The sequence below is a fragment of the Bos indicus x Bos taurus genome, chromosome 20 (assembly GCF_003369695.1).
Source record: "Bos indicus x Bos taurus breed Angus x Brahman F1 hybrid chromosome 20, Bos_hybrid_MaternalHap_v2.0, whole genome shotgun sequence".
Lineage (NCBI taxonomy): Eukaryota > Metazoa > Chordata > Mammalia > Artiodactyla > Bovidae > Bos > Bos indicus x Bos taurus.
The window spans coordinates 21,889,403-21,906,272 of record NC_040095.1 but is presented as its reverse complement, the minus strand read 5'-3'; the positions used below and the strand labels follow the sequence as shown (position 1 = coordinate 21,906,272).

At 36.3% G+C, this 16,870-nt stretch overlaps 1 protein-coding gene across 2 annotated transcripts in view; it reads left to right on the top strand.

Annotated features, from left to right (window-relative positions):
* Positions 1-16,870, top strand: part of GPBP1 (GC-rich promoter binding protein 1) — a 65,465-nt gene that overhangs the window by 22,927 nt on the left and 25,668 nt on the right. For both annotated transcript variants that reach the window (XM_027520531.1, XM_027520530.1), the window contains exon 3: positions 11,791-11,910. In XM_027520531.1, the coding sequence (XP_027376332.1) occupies positions 11,848-11,910 (63 nt within the window). In that variant the 5' untranslated portion in view covers positions 11,791-11,847. The remainder of the gene's footprint in view (positions 1-11,790; positions 11,911-16,870) is intronic.

Here is a 16,870-nt window from a genome sequence, read left to right as displayed (position 1 = left end):
ATTAGAGTGCATGTATCTTTTGGAATTAGAATTTTTGTGTTTTCCAGATGCATGCCCAGGAGAGGGATTTGCTGGTCATACAGTAAATCTCTTTTAGTTTTTAAAGGAGCGTCCGTACTCTTTTCCACAGTGGCTGCAGGAATTTGTATTCCCAGCAACAGTGTAGGAAGGTTTACTTTTCTCCACAACCTCTCCAGCATTTGTTATTTCTAGACTCTCTGATGGTGGCCATTCTGACCAAGTAAGGTTGATAACTCATTGTTTTGGTTTGCGTTTCTCTAAGAATTATTGTATCGGGCGTCTGTTGATGTGCTTTTTGGCCATTTGTATATCTTCTTTGGAGAAGAGTATCTCTAGATATGGAGGACAAATATCTTATTTAGGTCTTCTGCCCATTTTTTGTTTGGGTTTGTTTGTTTTATGTTACTGAGTTGTAGAAGATGTTTGTGTGTTTTGGAAATTAAGCTCTTGTTGGTCACATTGTTTGCAAATATTTTCTCCCAGTCTGTAGGGTGTCTTTATGGTTTCCTTTGCTGTGTAGAAGCTTATAAGTTTTATCAGGTCCCTTTTGTTTATTTTTGCTTTTATTTCTATTGTCTTGGGAGACTGGCCTAAGAAAACACTGGTACAATTTATGTCAGAATGTTTTGTTTATGATCTTTTCTAGGAGTTTTACGGTGTCACGTATTATATTTGTCTATAAGCTATTTTGAGTTTGTTATTGTGTGTGGTATGAGAGTGTTCTGACTTCATTTATTTGCATGTACTATCTTCTTATTCTTGCTCTCTTTACTTCCATTCTTTATAAGAGAGCTTTGAGTTTGGCTTTTATATTACAGTTTTTAGAAAACTGAAGGAAGCTGGCTCTTTTCCACTGAAATTGGAATTTTTTAAGTAACACATCTTTTGAAAGCTTCTGTTATGAGTGAGTGGTAATGGGAACCAATACCTTTCCTCTCAAGGTGATTTTCTGAATCCTCCCTGCCCCCTTTATTTTACAACAAACTCTACCAGATTTATTTTTTCTAAGCACATTTCCAGACATACAGTTGTAACTTTAAAACTTCTGGGTGCTTCCTTTGCCTGCTGAATTTAGTTCCGATTTCTCATTCCTGTGTGCTGTTCAAGGCAGTACGTAGTGTCCTCAGAGTACTTTCTCTACTTGGTTTTAGATATACTGGCGTGTTGAGTGGTGTTGGTTGACATTTTCATTACTGGGTTGATGTGTTGAGAGTCTATTGGCTAGATTCATTAGTTCAAAGAAGTTTGTAACAGAATGACTTAGTACCATTGAGAAAGGAAACCCCCAGTAGTAGTGGTTGTTTTTTAAATTACTTATTTTTGGTTGTGCTGAATCTTCGTTGCTGCTCACGAGCTTTTGCTAGTTGCAGCGAGCCAGGGGCAACTCTTTGTTTCGCTGCTCAGGCTTCTCAGTGTGGGAGACTCTCTTGTTGAGGAGCACAGGCTCTGGAACGTGGCCTTCAGTAGTTTCAGCACTCGGTCTCCGTGGTTGTGGCCCACAGGGTTAGTTGCCTGCATCATGTGGAATCTTCCTGGACCAGGGATCAAACTCATGTCCCCTGCAGTGGCAGGCAGATTCCTATCCACTGTACCACCAGGGAAGTCCCCCAGTGGTTTTAAGAGACCTGTTTAGAAATATTCTGTGCTTACTCTAAATTATTCACACAAAATGATTCCTTCAGGTTTTTTATTTTTTAGGATTATGTTACTGGCCAAGGTGTGGGGACAGACAAGGAGAAACAGTGATAAATTCCATTTCCTTTCTGTGTCAGTGCCAGAGAGTGTAATTTGTTTTCTGCTTTGTACTTAATTGAAACATGACATTAAACATTATGGTTTTGTGTCTTGGGCTAAATAAATTTGAAGATTTTAAATAACAAGATCTTTAAATCTTAAAGGATGGTAATTTAGAAGCTTCTTGGTAATTATTCTAATTTATAATACCGTTTTTTTTTAATATTCTATATTATATGAAACATTGTCAGTTGTATCTAAGATATATATCTATATTTAACCATAGTTATACATCTTTCTGTTTTTTTTCTCATGTTTATATTCCAGTTGAACTAAGTCATCTTTGGGATTTTACCTTGTTATAGCAGTGTTTTCTCAAACACACGGTTTAAGAAACCTTAAGGTAAACCAATCATCTCTGATCCAAGGTTATTTTACTTGAATAAGTAACTTAAATTTTTTTATATTGAAACATATATAAAGTACCGTGCAGAAATTTCATGAGTTTGTACAATAGGACTTGAGGACGAGTTGTTTTGGTTACTTTCTGAAAATACATTTTGGAGGGTGCAGGTTTGTTAACTTTGTAAGTAACTTCTGTGGGAAAAAGTTTGAGAAATATACTGATAATGAACAATGAGCATGGTTTTGAGGCAGGAAGATTTGAGTTCATATTGTAACAGGCTCTGTAGTTTTTTTGTTTAGTTGCTAAATTGTGTCTGACTCTGTGACCCCATGGATTGTAGCCTGCCAGACTCCTCTGTCCGTGGCAAGAATACTGGAGTGGGTTGCCATTTCCTTCTCTAGTGGTTCTTCTGACCCCCAGGGATCAAACCTGCTTTCTCCTGCATTGGCAAACGGATTCTTGACTGAACCGCCTGGGAAGGACCTAGTCTGGGGGTAAATTATCTCTTCCTATTCTGCGCCCCACCCCACCCCTTTCAGAGAACATATATAAACTGATGCCACATTTATTTTTTAAAGTGTATCTGTTTACTTTATTTGAACTCTAACAATATTGGCATTTTTTTTAATGGCAAAACATCATTTTTTTCCCCCTTAAACTGTATATTCTTTTAACAAGGGAGTTAAAATACTTTTGCACGTGAATTTTCTGTGGGCCAGAAATTTGGTAGCAGTTTAGCTGAGTGGTTCTGGCTTCTTCCATTTCTTTCATAAAAATCTCAAAGGTTGCTGTCATCTGAAGGCTTGACACTGCTGCCTAGAGGATCTCCTTCTAAGAAGGTGTTCTTTGGGTTAGCATGTTGCTGCTGGCTGTTGTCTAGAGCACTCAAATTTCCTTTGCATATGTAGATGTCCAACTGTTTGCCTGGCTTCTGCATTTCAAGAGGAAGTGATCTGAGAAGAAAAGTAGGTAGAAGTGTGCAGTGCCTTTTATGACCTAGTCTTAGAAGTCTCTTCTACCACATTCTTTTCATTAGAAGCAAGCTATTAAGACTAGTCCACAGTCAAGGGGTGACCTGGGTTGGGAATATTCCCCTGGAGTAGAAAATGGTAACCCACTCCAGTATTCTTGCCTGGAAAATTCCATGGACAGAGGAGCCTGGTGGGCTGCAGTCCGTGGGGTTGCAAAGAGTTGGATGGGGCTGAGTGACGAAGTGCACGCGCGTGCGCACACACATACACACACACACACACACATAGTTTGCGCTTTTCTTTGGTTAAATACTTCAGATGGATAATTTGCTTATACCTTAACTTATGAAGGATATGAGGCAGCAACTTTGTTTCCATTTGTTAGCTGTTAAAGAGGGAAGACTGCCCTTTTAAATCTAGTATCTTCAGCAGTGTTTAGTGCTGCTTGTTTTTGCTTACATTGGCTGTTTAGTAAATGAGCTGATTTGAATTAAATTTTATCCTATATAGACCATATTGTTTGCAGTATAATTCTAAATTAAAATGTATCTTTACCAGCCCTTAAAAAAAGATCTCATTCAGGGATGACTTAAACTGTTTAGTATTATGAGCTTGAAAGAGAAGCTCAGTGAGTAAAAATTTGTTTATAGAGTAGGGGTTGTTTTTTTTGTAGTGGTACATTTTGTATGAAAATTGTTAGCTCATTATAAGTTTTGGAGTACTTCAGTTATATTTTGTGTATTAAGCCTTTAGTAATCTAAAATCTCAAGAATTGAAAGCATGCTGTTTCCAGTCTTTTTTTTTCTCCTTAAATAGAATTCTTTTTGTAGGGGTGAAAGTAGCAATTTTCACATGTAGCAATTTAGCAAATAACAATTCTCATAAAATTTTTCTGTTTTGTTTTTTATTTTTATATGTAAGTAAAACAGGTTCTGAGCAACTTAATAAGAGATAAGCTGAGGGAGGTAGGGAACCTAACAAAATTCAAGGTTAAAGCAAGCCAATAATATGAAGCTTTTTAAAGGATGGAAATTTCTAATACTCTAGATTTCTTGTGAAATTTGCTGATGTTTTATATTTGAGAGTCTAATCTGTAATTGAGAGTTTGATAACTAAGAGATACTAGACACTTTGTTTCATAACTGAAACTGCAAAAAACAGTAGAGCAGTAGATTATTTTCCTGTGTTTAGAGGCCATGTTCCTTAGGCAAGAATTTTTTTCTTGGTAAATATTACAGTACTTACCATCTTTTCCTGATTATCATTACTTTAAGTACTCAAGAATAGAATTCTCAGCCTTAAGAACCGCTGAGTCAGAATCTATAGTGAAAGGATCTTTTACTTTTTATTAGGGAAATCTGGAAATCACCTAGCGCTTACTAAATGTTAATCAGACTTCATTAGTGGTATTGCAGTAGTGAAGCAGACACAACAGTGGAATAAGATGTCAGAATATACTTTTCAAAAGTTAAAAATATGAAACTTCCCTGGTGGTCCAGTGGTTAAGACTTCACCTTCCAAAGAAAGGGGGGTTCAGGTTCCATCCTGGTTGGGGAGCTAAGATCCCACATGCCTTAGGGCCAAAAAGCCAAAACATAAAACAGAAACAATATTGTGACATTCAATAAAGATTTTAAGAATGGTCCACATCAAAAAAAAGAAAAAAAACTTTAAAAAGTGTTAAAAACATGATGCAAAAATACAGAATAAACATGTCACAGCCTTATCATTTTAGAAAAATGATTTTTAAAAAAACCTGATTCTTGAAGATTTTGAGCTAGTTGTTAAAGTACATACAATGTGTCTCATGTAATATCACCGCTCCAGGAGTTGGTGATGGACAGGGAAGCCTGGCATGCTGCAGTCCGTGGAGTCTCAAAGAGTCGGACATGACTGAGCAACTGAACCGAACTGAATGTCTCTCAAGTTAGCGCCTCTCCTGTTGAAGACAGGCTGTGCTTTGGTTAGGATATTACAGAAGTGAAATGGTGCCCTGTCTTGCTCATTGGCACACAATTTCAGTTTGTTCTTTTACTGATGATGCTTACTTTGGTCTGTTGATTAAGGATTTCCCAGGCTATGTGCCAGGCCATTTCATTGCAAAACTGTAGTAACCTTTTTTTTTTTTTTTTGAGGTACTTAGAAATTGTATAAATAACCTCTTCCTTCTAAAATTTTTCAGTTGTATATATATCTGGATTCATAGTGTTTTATTCAGGGGGTTATAATATAGCACATTTATTTATTTTTATGGGGTGAAAGTCATGTTACATGAAATTAACCATTTAAAAATGTATAATTCAGTGTCATTTAGTACATTAACAATGATGTGAAACCAAGTTCCAGAACATTTTCCTTACCCTCTAAGAAAAGTCTGAATCCATTTAGCAGCCAGTCCCATTCCTCCTTCCCAGCAGTCCCTGGTTAGGTCTCTGCTTTTCATCTCTGAATTTGTCTGTTCTGGATATTTCATAAAAATTGGGATTGTATAGCATGTGATCGGACTTCTGGATGTTTTTGGTGGCTTAGCATATTTTCATGGTTAATCATAAGAGAATATGTCTTCTATTGAATACATACACGGTTTGTTTTTTATTCATTTATCTATAGGTGGACATTGAGATGTTTCCACCTCTGGGCTGTTGTAAATAGATCTGCTGTGGACATCAGCATTCAAGTATTTAAGTATCCATTTTCAATTCTTTTGAATGCAGTGGTATTACTGAGTCATGTGCTATATGCTTTTAGCTTTCTGAGGAATTATCAAACTGTTTCCCCAGCACTTGCATCAGTTTACCTTCCCATTAAAAATGTACCAGGGTACCAGTTTCTTCATATATTTGACGACACTTGTTATTATTTTATATACTTTTAAATTTCATTTTTATATTATATATATATATATATTTAAATTTATTTATTTTCATTGGAGGCTAATTACAGTATTGTAGTGGTTTTTGCCATACATTGACATGAATCAACCATGGGTGTACAGACACTTGTTTTTTAATTAATTAATTTTTGGCTGTTCTGGGTCTTTTCTGCACTTGGGCTTTCTGTAGTTGCTGCGAGGTGGGGCTACTCTTGCTGCAGTGGGCAGGCTTCTCATTGCAGTGACTTCTCTTGCATTGTGGAGCACAGGCTCAAGGCATGCAGGGTTCAATAGTTGCGGCGCATGAGCTTAGTTGTCCTGTGGCATGTGAAATCTTCATGGACCAGGGATCAAACCCATGTCCCCTGCATTGGCAAGAGGATTCTTAACCACTGGACCACCAGGGTTGTCTAACACTTACTGTTTGACTCTTTTGTTTCCTTTCCCCTTTCTTGGAGGGAGGCTGAGAAATGTCTGTTCAAGTCCTTTGCACATTTTTACATTGTCTTCAAGAATTCTTTATATTCTGAACACTGGACACCTGTTAGATAAAATTTGAAAATATTTTCTTCCATTTTGTTGTCTTTCCACTTTCTAGATGATATCCTTTGTATAGAATTTTTAAATTTTAGTGAAATCCAAAGGTGCTGTATCTAAAATTCTATTGCCAAATCCAAATTAGTGAAACCTTACTTCTGTTTTCTTCTGCTAGTTTATAATTTTAGCTTTTGTAGGTCTTTGATCCATTTTGATAGATATCAATAGGAGTTTATTGGGTATCCACTTGTTGAAATCCATTTGTTGTGGTCTTAACAGTTTGGTTAAAAAAAAAGTCAATTGGCCATACATGTATGACTTTTTCTGGATTCTCAGTTCCGTTCCATTGGTTTATATATCTGTCCCTTACACTATACCAGTAAGACATCATTTTGATCATTATAGCTTTGTAGTAAGTTTCAAAATAGGGATTTGTGAGTCCTGTAACTGTGTTCTCCTTTTCCAGTAGTGTTTTGGCTATTTGGGGTTCCTTGCAGTTCCAAATGAATTGAGAATGGCTTTTCTCCTGCAAAAAGGGTTTTTGGAATTTTAATAGAAGTTATGTTGAATCTGTTATTGCTATCTTAACAATACTTAAGTTTCCCAGTCCTTGAACAAAGCGTGTCTTTATATTAATTTGGATCTTTAAAATTTTCCTGTAGCAATGGTTTGTAGTTTTTAGTGAACAAATCTTAAACCTCCTTGGTTAAATTTATTTCTGGATAATTTTTGAATAGACTTGTTTATTCATTTCCTTTTGGATTGTTACTGCTAGTATATAGAAATGCTACTGAATTTTCTTTGTTGATCTTGTATCCTACAATATTGCTGAGTTTATTAGCTCTTACAGTTTTACCCACAGATACAGAAATCAGGGTTGTTTTCCTTTAGGATTGACTGGTTTGATCTCCCTGCAGTCCAAGGGACTCTCAAGAGTCTTCTCCAACACCACTGTTCAAGAGCATCAGTTCTTCGGCGCTCAGCTTTCCTTATAGTCCAACTCTCACATCCATACTTGACTACTGGAAAAACCATAGCTTTGACTAGATGGTTATGTGTCTTCGTGTGAATCTTTTTGTGTTTATCTTTCTTGGAGTTCAGTTAACTTCTTGGATATGTATATTTTGTGTCTTTAGCTAATTTGCTAAGTGTTTAGCCATTATTTCTTGATTTCTTTTTCTGTCCCCCTTCTTTTCTCTCCTGAAACTTCTGTTATGTGTATGTTGGTATGCTCGATGATGTCCCACAGGTTTTTGTTCAGTTTTCTTTTCTTCTAGCTCCTTAATCTGGTAATTTTAATTGACCTCTTCACTCTTCAGGTTCTCTGATTCTTCTTTCTGCTGGCTCAAATCTGCTATTAAACTGTGTAGTGAAATTTTCATTTCAGTTAACGTACTTTTTAGCTCCAGAATTTGTTTGGTTCTTTTCTGTATTTCTTATCTCTTTATGATACTGTTTGTTGAGACATTGTTCTGGTTTCCTTTAGCCCTTTGTATTTAAGACAATTGATGTCTGTTTCTCATCAGTGGCAGTTTCTGCTAATGTCACAGCTCCCCCCCGGCCCCCCGCCCCATGGGCTGTACTGTATTGTTTCTTTGCATGCTTTGTAATGTTTATTAGAAAATCAAGCATTTTGAATACTGAATCAATAAGTTGGAGACTCTAGGAGTCAAATATTTTTTTCTTCCCATCGTTGGAGTTGCTTACTATTGGGTTGTGGTTGTGTGTTCATTTAGTGACTTTTCTAAACTATTTCTGAAAGTCTGTATTCTTTGTTTTGGGTAGTTTCTGAGGTCTCTGTCCCTCAGATTGTAATCACCTAGTGTTTTGTTGTTTGGGAGAAATAATATTTTAATAAAGTTTAATGCAAAAAGTCCATGGTGAATAAGAAGTTATCAGGCTCAGTATATTGTCTAAAGGTTGCAAATCCTTCACACATAGGCAAGCAAGAAATCAACTTAGTGCTCATAGCACAGCTGAGACAGGTTGCAGCCTTTAATAAGACTTTACTAAAGGTTCAGTGGTTATAGAAAGTAGTTTCAAGGCAATATAATAGTTTTATTTCAGCTGTCCGTAGATATGGCTGTTGTCAGAGCTCTTCAAACAAGAGCCATTGTTACCTTGTCCAGCTTGTGTTTTGTTGCAGATACGTGTCTGGAGCCTAAAGGGAATGAAAATGAAAGAAATAAGAACTCTCCCAGTCATTGTTTATTGGATCTGTGTTAGGGTACTCTGTCTTTCCTTTAAATATTTATTTATTTTTGGCTGCATTGGGTCTTAGTTGTGGCAGGCGGGATCTTTCTTTGTGGTGCCTGGGCTCTTATTTGTGGTATATGGACTCAGTAGTTGTGACTGTAGGCTTAGTTGCCCTGCAGCATGTGGCATCTTAGTTCCTCTGTTGTTCAGCCGCTAAGTCGTGTCTGACTCTGCAGCCCTACAGACTGTAGCCTGCCAGGCTCTTCTCTCCATGGGATTTTCTGGGCAAGAATACTGGAGTGGGTTGCTGAGCCTGCCACCAGGGGATCTTCCCTGACGCAGGGATCAAACCCATGTCTCTTGTATCTTCTGCACTGCAGGCGGATTCTTTTACCCCTCAGCCACCAGGGAAAAATTTCTTTTCTCCGTTCCTGTGTTCTCTGGCTGGGGCTCTGTAAATTAAACTGAGGAAAGACATATTAACAAGAGAAAACAAACAAGTTTATTAGCATGCGGTCACTTGGCAGTACCTCTCACCGTGAGTAACTCAAAGAGGATGAGTAGAACTTGGGGTCTGTGTGTATACGTAACTTCACAGGGGGAAAGAATACTTAGTAGAAAAAAGCAAATGATTTTTGAGATAAAATGGATAACGGGGTCCTTAGGCGTTTGTGGCAGTGTCTGAGTATGGTGCTGAATTTTTTTTTTCTTTTTTGTTCTCCCAAAAAGAGAAGATGAGTTGCTCCAGGAGAGGGGATTAATAAATTCTTTTGGCAGTTTCTGCATTTAGGTTGATAAGAAATTTTAGGAACTTGCATGCCTTCAGCTCAATTTTTCTTATATCAAGGTGGCTTGTTTAGGGGATGGCATAAATGTGATATTAACTAGTACTGCTCTTTACCTTTTTTCAGAACAGGAAAACTTATACCATTAGCTATCTATGCTTTATTATTTAAGAATTGATTTAAATTAGAATTCATAAAGACACACAGAAAGAGATAATAGTAGTGGTGTGTCTCTTAGGAATAAGTTTAGTGTGTAACTTACCATTTAATCTTTGGTTTTCTGTGGTTACCGGGGCTACTCTCTAGTTGCTGTGTGCAGGCTTGGTGTTGTGGTGGCTTCTCTTGCGTAATGCAGGCTCTAGGGGCGCAGGCTCAGTAGTTGCAGCACGCAGGCTTAGTTGCCTTGTGGCATATGGGATTTTTGAGGACCAGGGATCAACCAGTGTCCCCTGCATTGACAGGCAAATTCTTAACTACTGGACCACCAGTGAAGCCCTGCTCATTTAATTATGTAAACATTTTCTTTACCTTAGTGAGTTAACCAGTTTCTGTTTCTTATATCTGACGTTTGTTGACCTTCACTCTGCCCCTTCCCCTTTCCAGTACATTGGATAGTAGAAGTGGAGTTTTTGTGTAGTATCTTGAGAATTTTTATTTTAGGAAATACTTTGGTATGACTTAAATTCTGCCATAGCACTTACATTTGAAAGAATTTTGAAAAAGGATGATTATCAGTGGTATTGATAATTTTGCTTCTTAAAATTTCCCTTTTGAGATTATTCCGCAGTTGTAATTATAAGACATTAGTAAATTTAGACATTAATGTTCAGAAAATTTGATTTCTTCATTGACTAATTTCTAAGCTCTATATTGAAATGAGTACAGTTGCCCAGTTGGCTTCTTCCCCATTTTAAAAAAATCTGTGAATTTACTGTGTTTAGATTGGGCTGGTGACTTGAAATTTTTGATGCAATTGAGAAAGGCTTCCAAAAAGTTAAATTCAGAATGTAGAAGAGTAGTGGATGCCCATTGTTATGATTGTAATTTTAAAAATCATTTTAACTGTGGAAATTTTCAAATATATATGCAAGTAGAGAGACTACTTAGGCACCACCTTGTACTAACATTTATAACACACGGACAACCTTGTTTCAGTGACTTCCATATTCCTTGTTTTTTTCCCCTAAAGCAAGTTCCAGATACATGGATTTAATTGCAAAGACTTCAGTATATGTCCTTTTATATACAGTTGACCCTTGAATAGCATAGAGGTTGGGGTGCTGTCCATCCACGCAGTTCAAAAGTCTGACTTGAGAAATCAAAAAATCTTTACAGTTGGCCCTCCCCACTTGCTGCTCCACATCTTTGGATCCAGCCAACCTCAGGTCATGTAGTGCTGTATTACATATTTAGTGAAAAAAAATCTGTATATAAGTATCTCAAACCATGACAGTTTGAGACCTTATTATTGAAGGGTCCACTGTACCATCATTGCACTAACAGTTACATCTACAGTGACTAATAATTTCTTAAAGTCATGTAATATTCAGATCATGTTCAAATTTTGGACTGTTTCATAATTTTCACTTTTTGAATTTGGTTGGAATAAGGATCTATGTAAGTAAGGTCCACATGTATTTGATTGATCTGTCTGTGAAATCCATGTATTTGTTGAAGAAGCCAGGTCATTTGACCTGTAGAATATCATGTCATCTCCATTCGATGGGATTACTTTCCTCAGTTGTCCTTTAACTTATTATCTGTGTTGAATTTCCTGCAAATTGGTAATTAGATCAGAATTCAGATTCTGTATGGGCCAGGGGGGAAGAACATGTGCTGTGTACATAGGTAATGCTGTGTGCATCATATTGTGTCACATCAGGAGACACTTTATAACTAGTCTGTTTCAAGACTATTATAATTTCAAAACTAAGCTTCATTGAGGTAGTTTATAATAAAATTATCCAGTTTTAAGTGCATAATTTGGTGAGTTTTAACAGGTGTCTACATTTGTATAATAACCTTCACCACAATTAAGATAAATACCCAGTTACCCTTGAAAATTTCTTTCTTCCCTTTGTAGTCATTTCCCTTCTCTCCAGGCCCTTTACCCTCCACTGTGCTGATCTGGTTTGTCACTATATTTTTGCCTTTTCTAGAATTATAATTGAAATCTTATAGTAGTCAGATAATTGTAATTTAAAGGAGGTATAAGATACTTTGGCCGGGAACTATATAGATCTAATGTTTTCCGCTTTTGTATGACAGGGACTTGCCATGAGGTGTTGAAACCTTGTTTCGCTGAGTTGGAGAGACTGGACCTAAATGGCGCAGCATGACTTTGCTCCAGCCTGGCTTAATTTTCCTACCCCACCATCATCAACAAAGGTATTCTTTCTTGCATCTCTCTTTTCTTTTTGTCTTTCTATCTGCTTTTATTTAGTTCATGTTGTGCACAGATGTAGTTAAACCAAAGCTTAATGTTTTGCAGAGAAACACCTAAACTTTCTAAATTATTTCACATTTAATGTGTTGGTTTATCTATATATGTCAATTTTCAGTATACCATCAACATTCTTAAACCATTTACTTCAAAAGTTATCTTTTGTGCTAAAGTTCTGCATTTTACAATTCAAGCCAGTTAAATACATTGCACTTTACTTTTGTGGCTTACCTCTCTCTGTACTATTCTTCTGATAACTAACTTTGCTTACTTTCCTATAGATAACATTAAAAAAACATCAGAAGTTTTTTAAGTCTTTCCTTACAACTGGAAGAATTCTTTTTCAAATAATAAGACTTTGGCATATTACTCAGTTTTAGGAGTTATGAGAACATTGCAGTGTTGCTACGTATCAGATGACTCACTGATTTTAAAATGTTCATTTTATATAACCGAAACAGAACTTAGTGTATAAGACATGCTTGACATGCTTGAAATTGTCATCTGCTTATAAGCCTTGCTGAGAGGGATGTTGAAATGGATTAGAATCAATCTATCTGGCTCCATACTATCTTCCACTTCTTTTTTTCCATAGTGCAAAGGAATCAAGAGGGAGGTCTTAATCATCTGCTTACCTTTTAATCAGTCTCTACCATGCTAAAGCATTCATCTAGGACCTTTTGGGGGTCCAAGCAGTTCTTATAGAACAGTTTGCTGAAACAGCTTTTATGGGAACAGTTTTAAATTTGTAGAGTTGTTCCCCAGTAAGGACTTGTCAGATCATAATATATTGGAAAAGTTGCATTGGAGAAACAGCATGTGAACTGACTTTATTTTATGCAGATGGATTCTCTGGAAGGCTCATTGACTTGCCTCTTTTCATATGATTACTGTGAGCCTAGACTAGAATCTAGGATGCATTTTCTATTTTGTAGTATTTTCATTTGTGAATTTTGTAAAATGATTAAACATTTTATTTCATAGATTATAAAATGGGATCACAGTTGTTAGGAAATGGGAAAACCATTTCTTACTTACAGACTCTGCCTGCCTTTCCTCTTCTATTTAGGTCTCTGAAATTTGCTTTGCTCTTGTTGTTTATGTCTACCCCACCCCCCTGGTTGCTGTCAGCTATGCTTTTCCTGGATTCAGTTTTTTCCAGACCTACTTCAGAGCCTGGAAGTACATGAATTTCTTGCTCCTGCGTTTGTTTCCCTTTTCTCTTTGAAATGAGTTAAGATTTGTTTTCATTTTTAAACATATCAATAAAAATTATCAGCACCTGGAAAATTAGTTACAAACATTATTGAGGATAATTCTTGTCTTCATTGAAGTGTTGATTAAGGTTGATTAAGATTGACTTTGTTTTGTGTGGTGGAATTCTTAATGTTTTCTAGAACCAGACATTTGATCTGAATATAGGCCCTCATGAAATGAAGTCTTGATTTTGCCAATTCTAAATTTTCAATTAATTCTAATTTATTTTAGCTTACCTACAGAAAATAATGTCACTTTGAACTCTTAGCTAGCAATATTTGAAATTACCTTCTTAGACCTTTCGCAGAGTGGTTTTAACAAATAAATAAATACACACATCATTAGGTATTAATGCTGTCTGTATCACTCAAAATCACTATTCGTGGGTTTTCAGTTATAATTCTTGTTTTCTGACAGAGCCCTTTTAATCTTTTCCTGAATAAATGGGATAGTCATAAATAACTGTTGGGTTCTCTTTTTCAACTTTGTGTTAAGTCTTTTCTTTTATTATTTGAAGAGATGATAAGAGTACTTGAATTAAGGGTTAACAATGTTTTCAACACTGCACCTGAGCAGTTTTCTAAGGTGTGCAGAATTTTAGCCCCATCATGTGGTGGAATTTTAAACTGCATGTGGTTGTTTCTGTCTATGAAATAGACATACTGGCATTTGAACTGTTCATTAGGACCCAGTAAGAAATTTTACATCATGTTTTCATATGCACATAGCTGTAACTAAAAAGTCATTTACCTATGTTCTTCTTTCTCTTGGGGTCTTTTTATTCCAATCAAAAAAAAATGCTAAAAACAAATTGTTACTAATTATGTATCTTATTTATAATGAGACCTCACCTGCAGTTTGAAAAATAGAATTGTAATTACTTGCCTTCAATAATATAAGTAGTATCAGTTTGCATTGAAACTGTGCTTTTTAAACTTTAGGCTAAGAAAGGATGAGAAAATTTAGACTGGTAGCTGAATTCATTGAAACTTCTTGTTTACTAAGTAGTTTTTAACTGTTGATTCACATATTCTGGGAATCAGAAAATTATGCTATTATTTTTAAAAATTCAGAAAAAGATTTAAAATGTGGTAACTAATATTTCTCGAGTCATTACTGTATACCAGTCACTGTGTAAAGCGCTTTATAAGAAGGCAAACAAAAGCATAAAAGGTAAAATACTGTTCGGCTCTTCCACCACTACTTGCCCCAATCCATGTAAACAGATGGGGAACTGAGGTTGACAGAGACAAGTAACTTGACCCGAAGTGCTTGCGTTAGTGTAGGAACATATGTGTGCTTGACTTTAAATATTTATGTTTAATAACTTCCTTTTTTTGATTATTAAGAAATAGACTAATTTTCAGAAGTGAAATACTGGGATGTTTTAATATATATATCAGAATATAATTTTATCTTGGTTTGGGTAAGCGAATGAAATTGCTTTTATTTTTCCTTCAAGGGTAGCATCTCCAATAATCTATTTCTGGGAAAAAAAAAAAAATCTATTTATGTAGTTAGTACATGGGTGTCTTCACTCTGCAGTAGCTGTGTACAGTTGACCCTTGAGCAATATGGGTTTGGGCTATTTATGTCCACTTACGTGGATTTTTTCTCCCCAATAAATATATGTACTGTACAACTCCGTGATCTGTGGATACTGATTTTGACCATACATAGAGTCGGCACCCCTAACTCCCTGCATTTTTCAACTGTCAACCTTAATCTTTTATTGAGTGAATCTACATAGATTAATTGGACCTATTAATGGACTAAGTTGCAGGAATGCTTGGCCATCTCTTGAATGTATTTGTAGGGGAAATTCCTAGCAGCAGAATCTGTGAATTAGGAAGTTTATACCTTTTGGTAGATAGTGCCTAATTGCTGTCTAGAAAGATTGTACCAGTTTATAATCCTATAAAAATTATATGGAGGGGGGCAGATTTTTCCCTATTGGCAATGCTGGCTCTTGCCCCATTTTTTCATATTTGTGAAATTCAATGAAAAACGACACTTCATTGTTTTGATTTGCATTATTTAATTATGACTGAGCATAGTTTTGTCTTATGAAATGTTATTCATGTAATTTATTTCTTAGTGATTTATTTGTAATAGCTCTTTTCATATTGAGGGGTTTGTTGCATATTCTGCCTATATTTTCCTACAGTATATTTGTCTTAATAATTCTAAAAGAACCATGTGGATAGTTCTAAAGAAATATTTAAACGTACAGAGAAACATGGAGAATAAGTCACATCATAACATTTTGCAGTTTTATCTTTGTGTCTCTTACGGAAATAAACAATTGAAGTCTGCTGTTGACTTCTTCACAGTCCTTTTTCTGTCTTCGTTCTTTCCCCAGAGATATTCTCAGTGCATGTTCTTATATTGTTACTAGGTATGTGAATATCAAAAGAGTTTTCTGTATATATAGAACATTAATATAAATGATTAACATTTATATTCTGAACCTTGTTTTTATATTTGTTATTTATATCTTTTAGATTTCCCCCCATGTTGATATCTGCAGATTTGCTGTAATTACCTTAAAAACTGTTCCCGAGTCTCCTACATTTCAGGTGGATTCTTCAGTCTGAACCACCAGGGGAGCCTCAAAACTCTGTATTCTATTTTTTGCCTCTGTATCACACTGTGTTTATCTCATTAAGTTGAGATTGTTTATATCGCTGGGAAGGATTGAGGGCAGGAGGAGAAGGGGACGACAGGATAAGATGGTTGGATGGCATCACCAACTCACTGGACTGTGCTGTGGTTCATGGGGTCACAAAAAGTCGGACATGACTGAGCGACTGAACTGAACTCTATAATGAATACTGTATTGACTATTCTTTTACTGTCTCCTAGCATGCATAGATAAGAATTCTTTAGACTCCTGCTTCTTAGACTTTAATGGCTATGAAAGTAACCTGGGGATTTTGTTAAAATGCAGATTCTAATTTCAGTAAATCTCTAATGGGGTCCTAGTCCTGACAATCTTCAAAGTATTGTTGATTCTGCTTGTCTCTGGACCACATTTTGAATGGCAAGGCTCTTACCTATAGTTAGAAGAAAAATTGCTGGAATTCAGTTCCATACTGCCAAATTTCTTTTCCATCTGGTATACTGATTTATACTCCTGTATGCTGTACATCAGAGAAGGCAATGGCACCCCACTCCAGTACTCTTGCCTGGAAAATCCCATGGACGGAGGAGCCTGGTAGGCTGCAGTCCATGGGGTCGATAGAGTCGGACACGACTGAGCGACTTCACTTTCACTTTTCACTTTCATGCATTGGAGAAGGAAATGGCAGCCCACTCCAGTGTTCTTGTCTGGAGAATCCCAGGGATGGGGGATCCTGGTGGGCTGCCGTCTATGGGGTTGCACAGAGTCGGACATGACTGAAGTGACTTAGCATAGCATAGCGTGCTGTACATAACTATTCTTTTTCCTTTGTACTCTTGTCAAGACTTTGTCAGATTATCAGGGTTAACATTTTTGCCAGTCTTTGTTATGAAATGTATTTTTACTGTTTCTTGGACATTGGGTTATATTTCTGTGAATTGCCTATTCACATTCTTTGTTTATTATTTCTTATGGGCTGCCTTTCTGGGGGGAGTACTGGTTTGGCGGGGGAGAGAAAAAGAGAG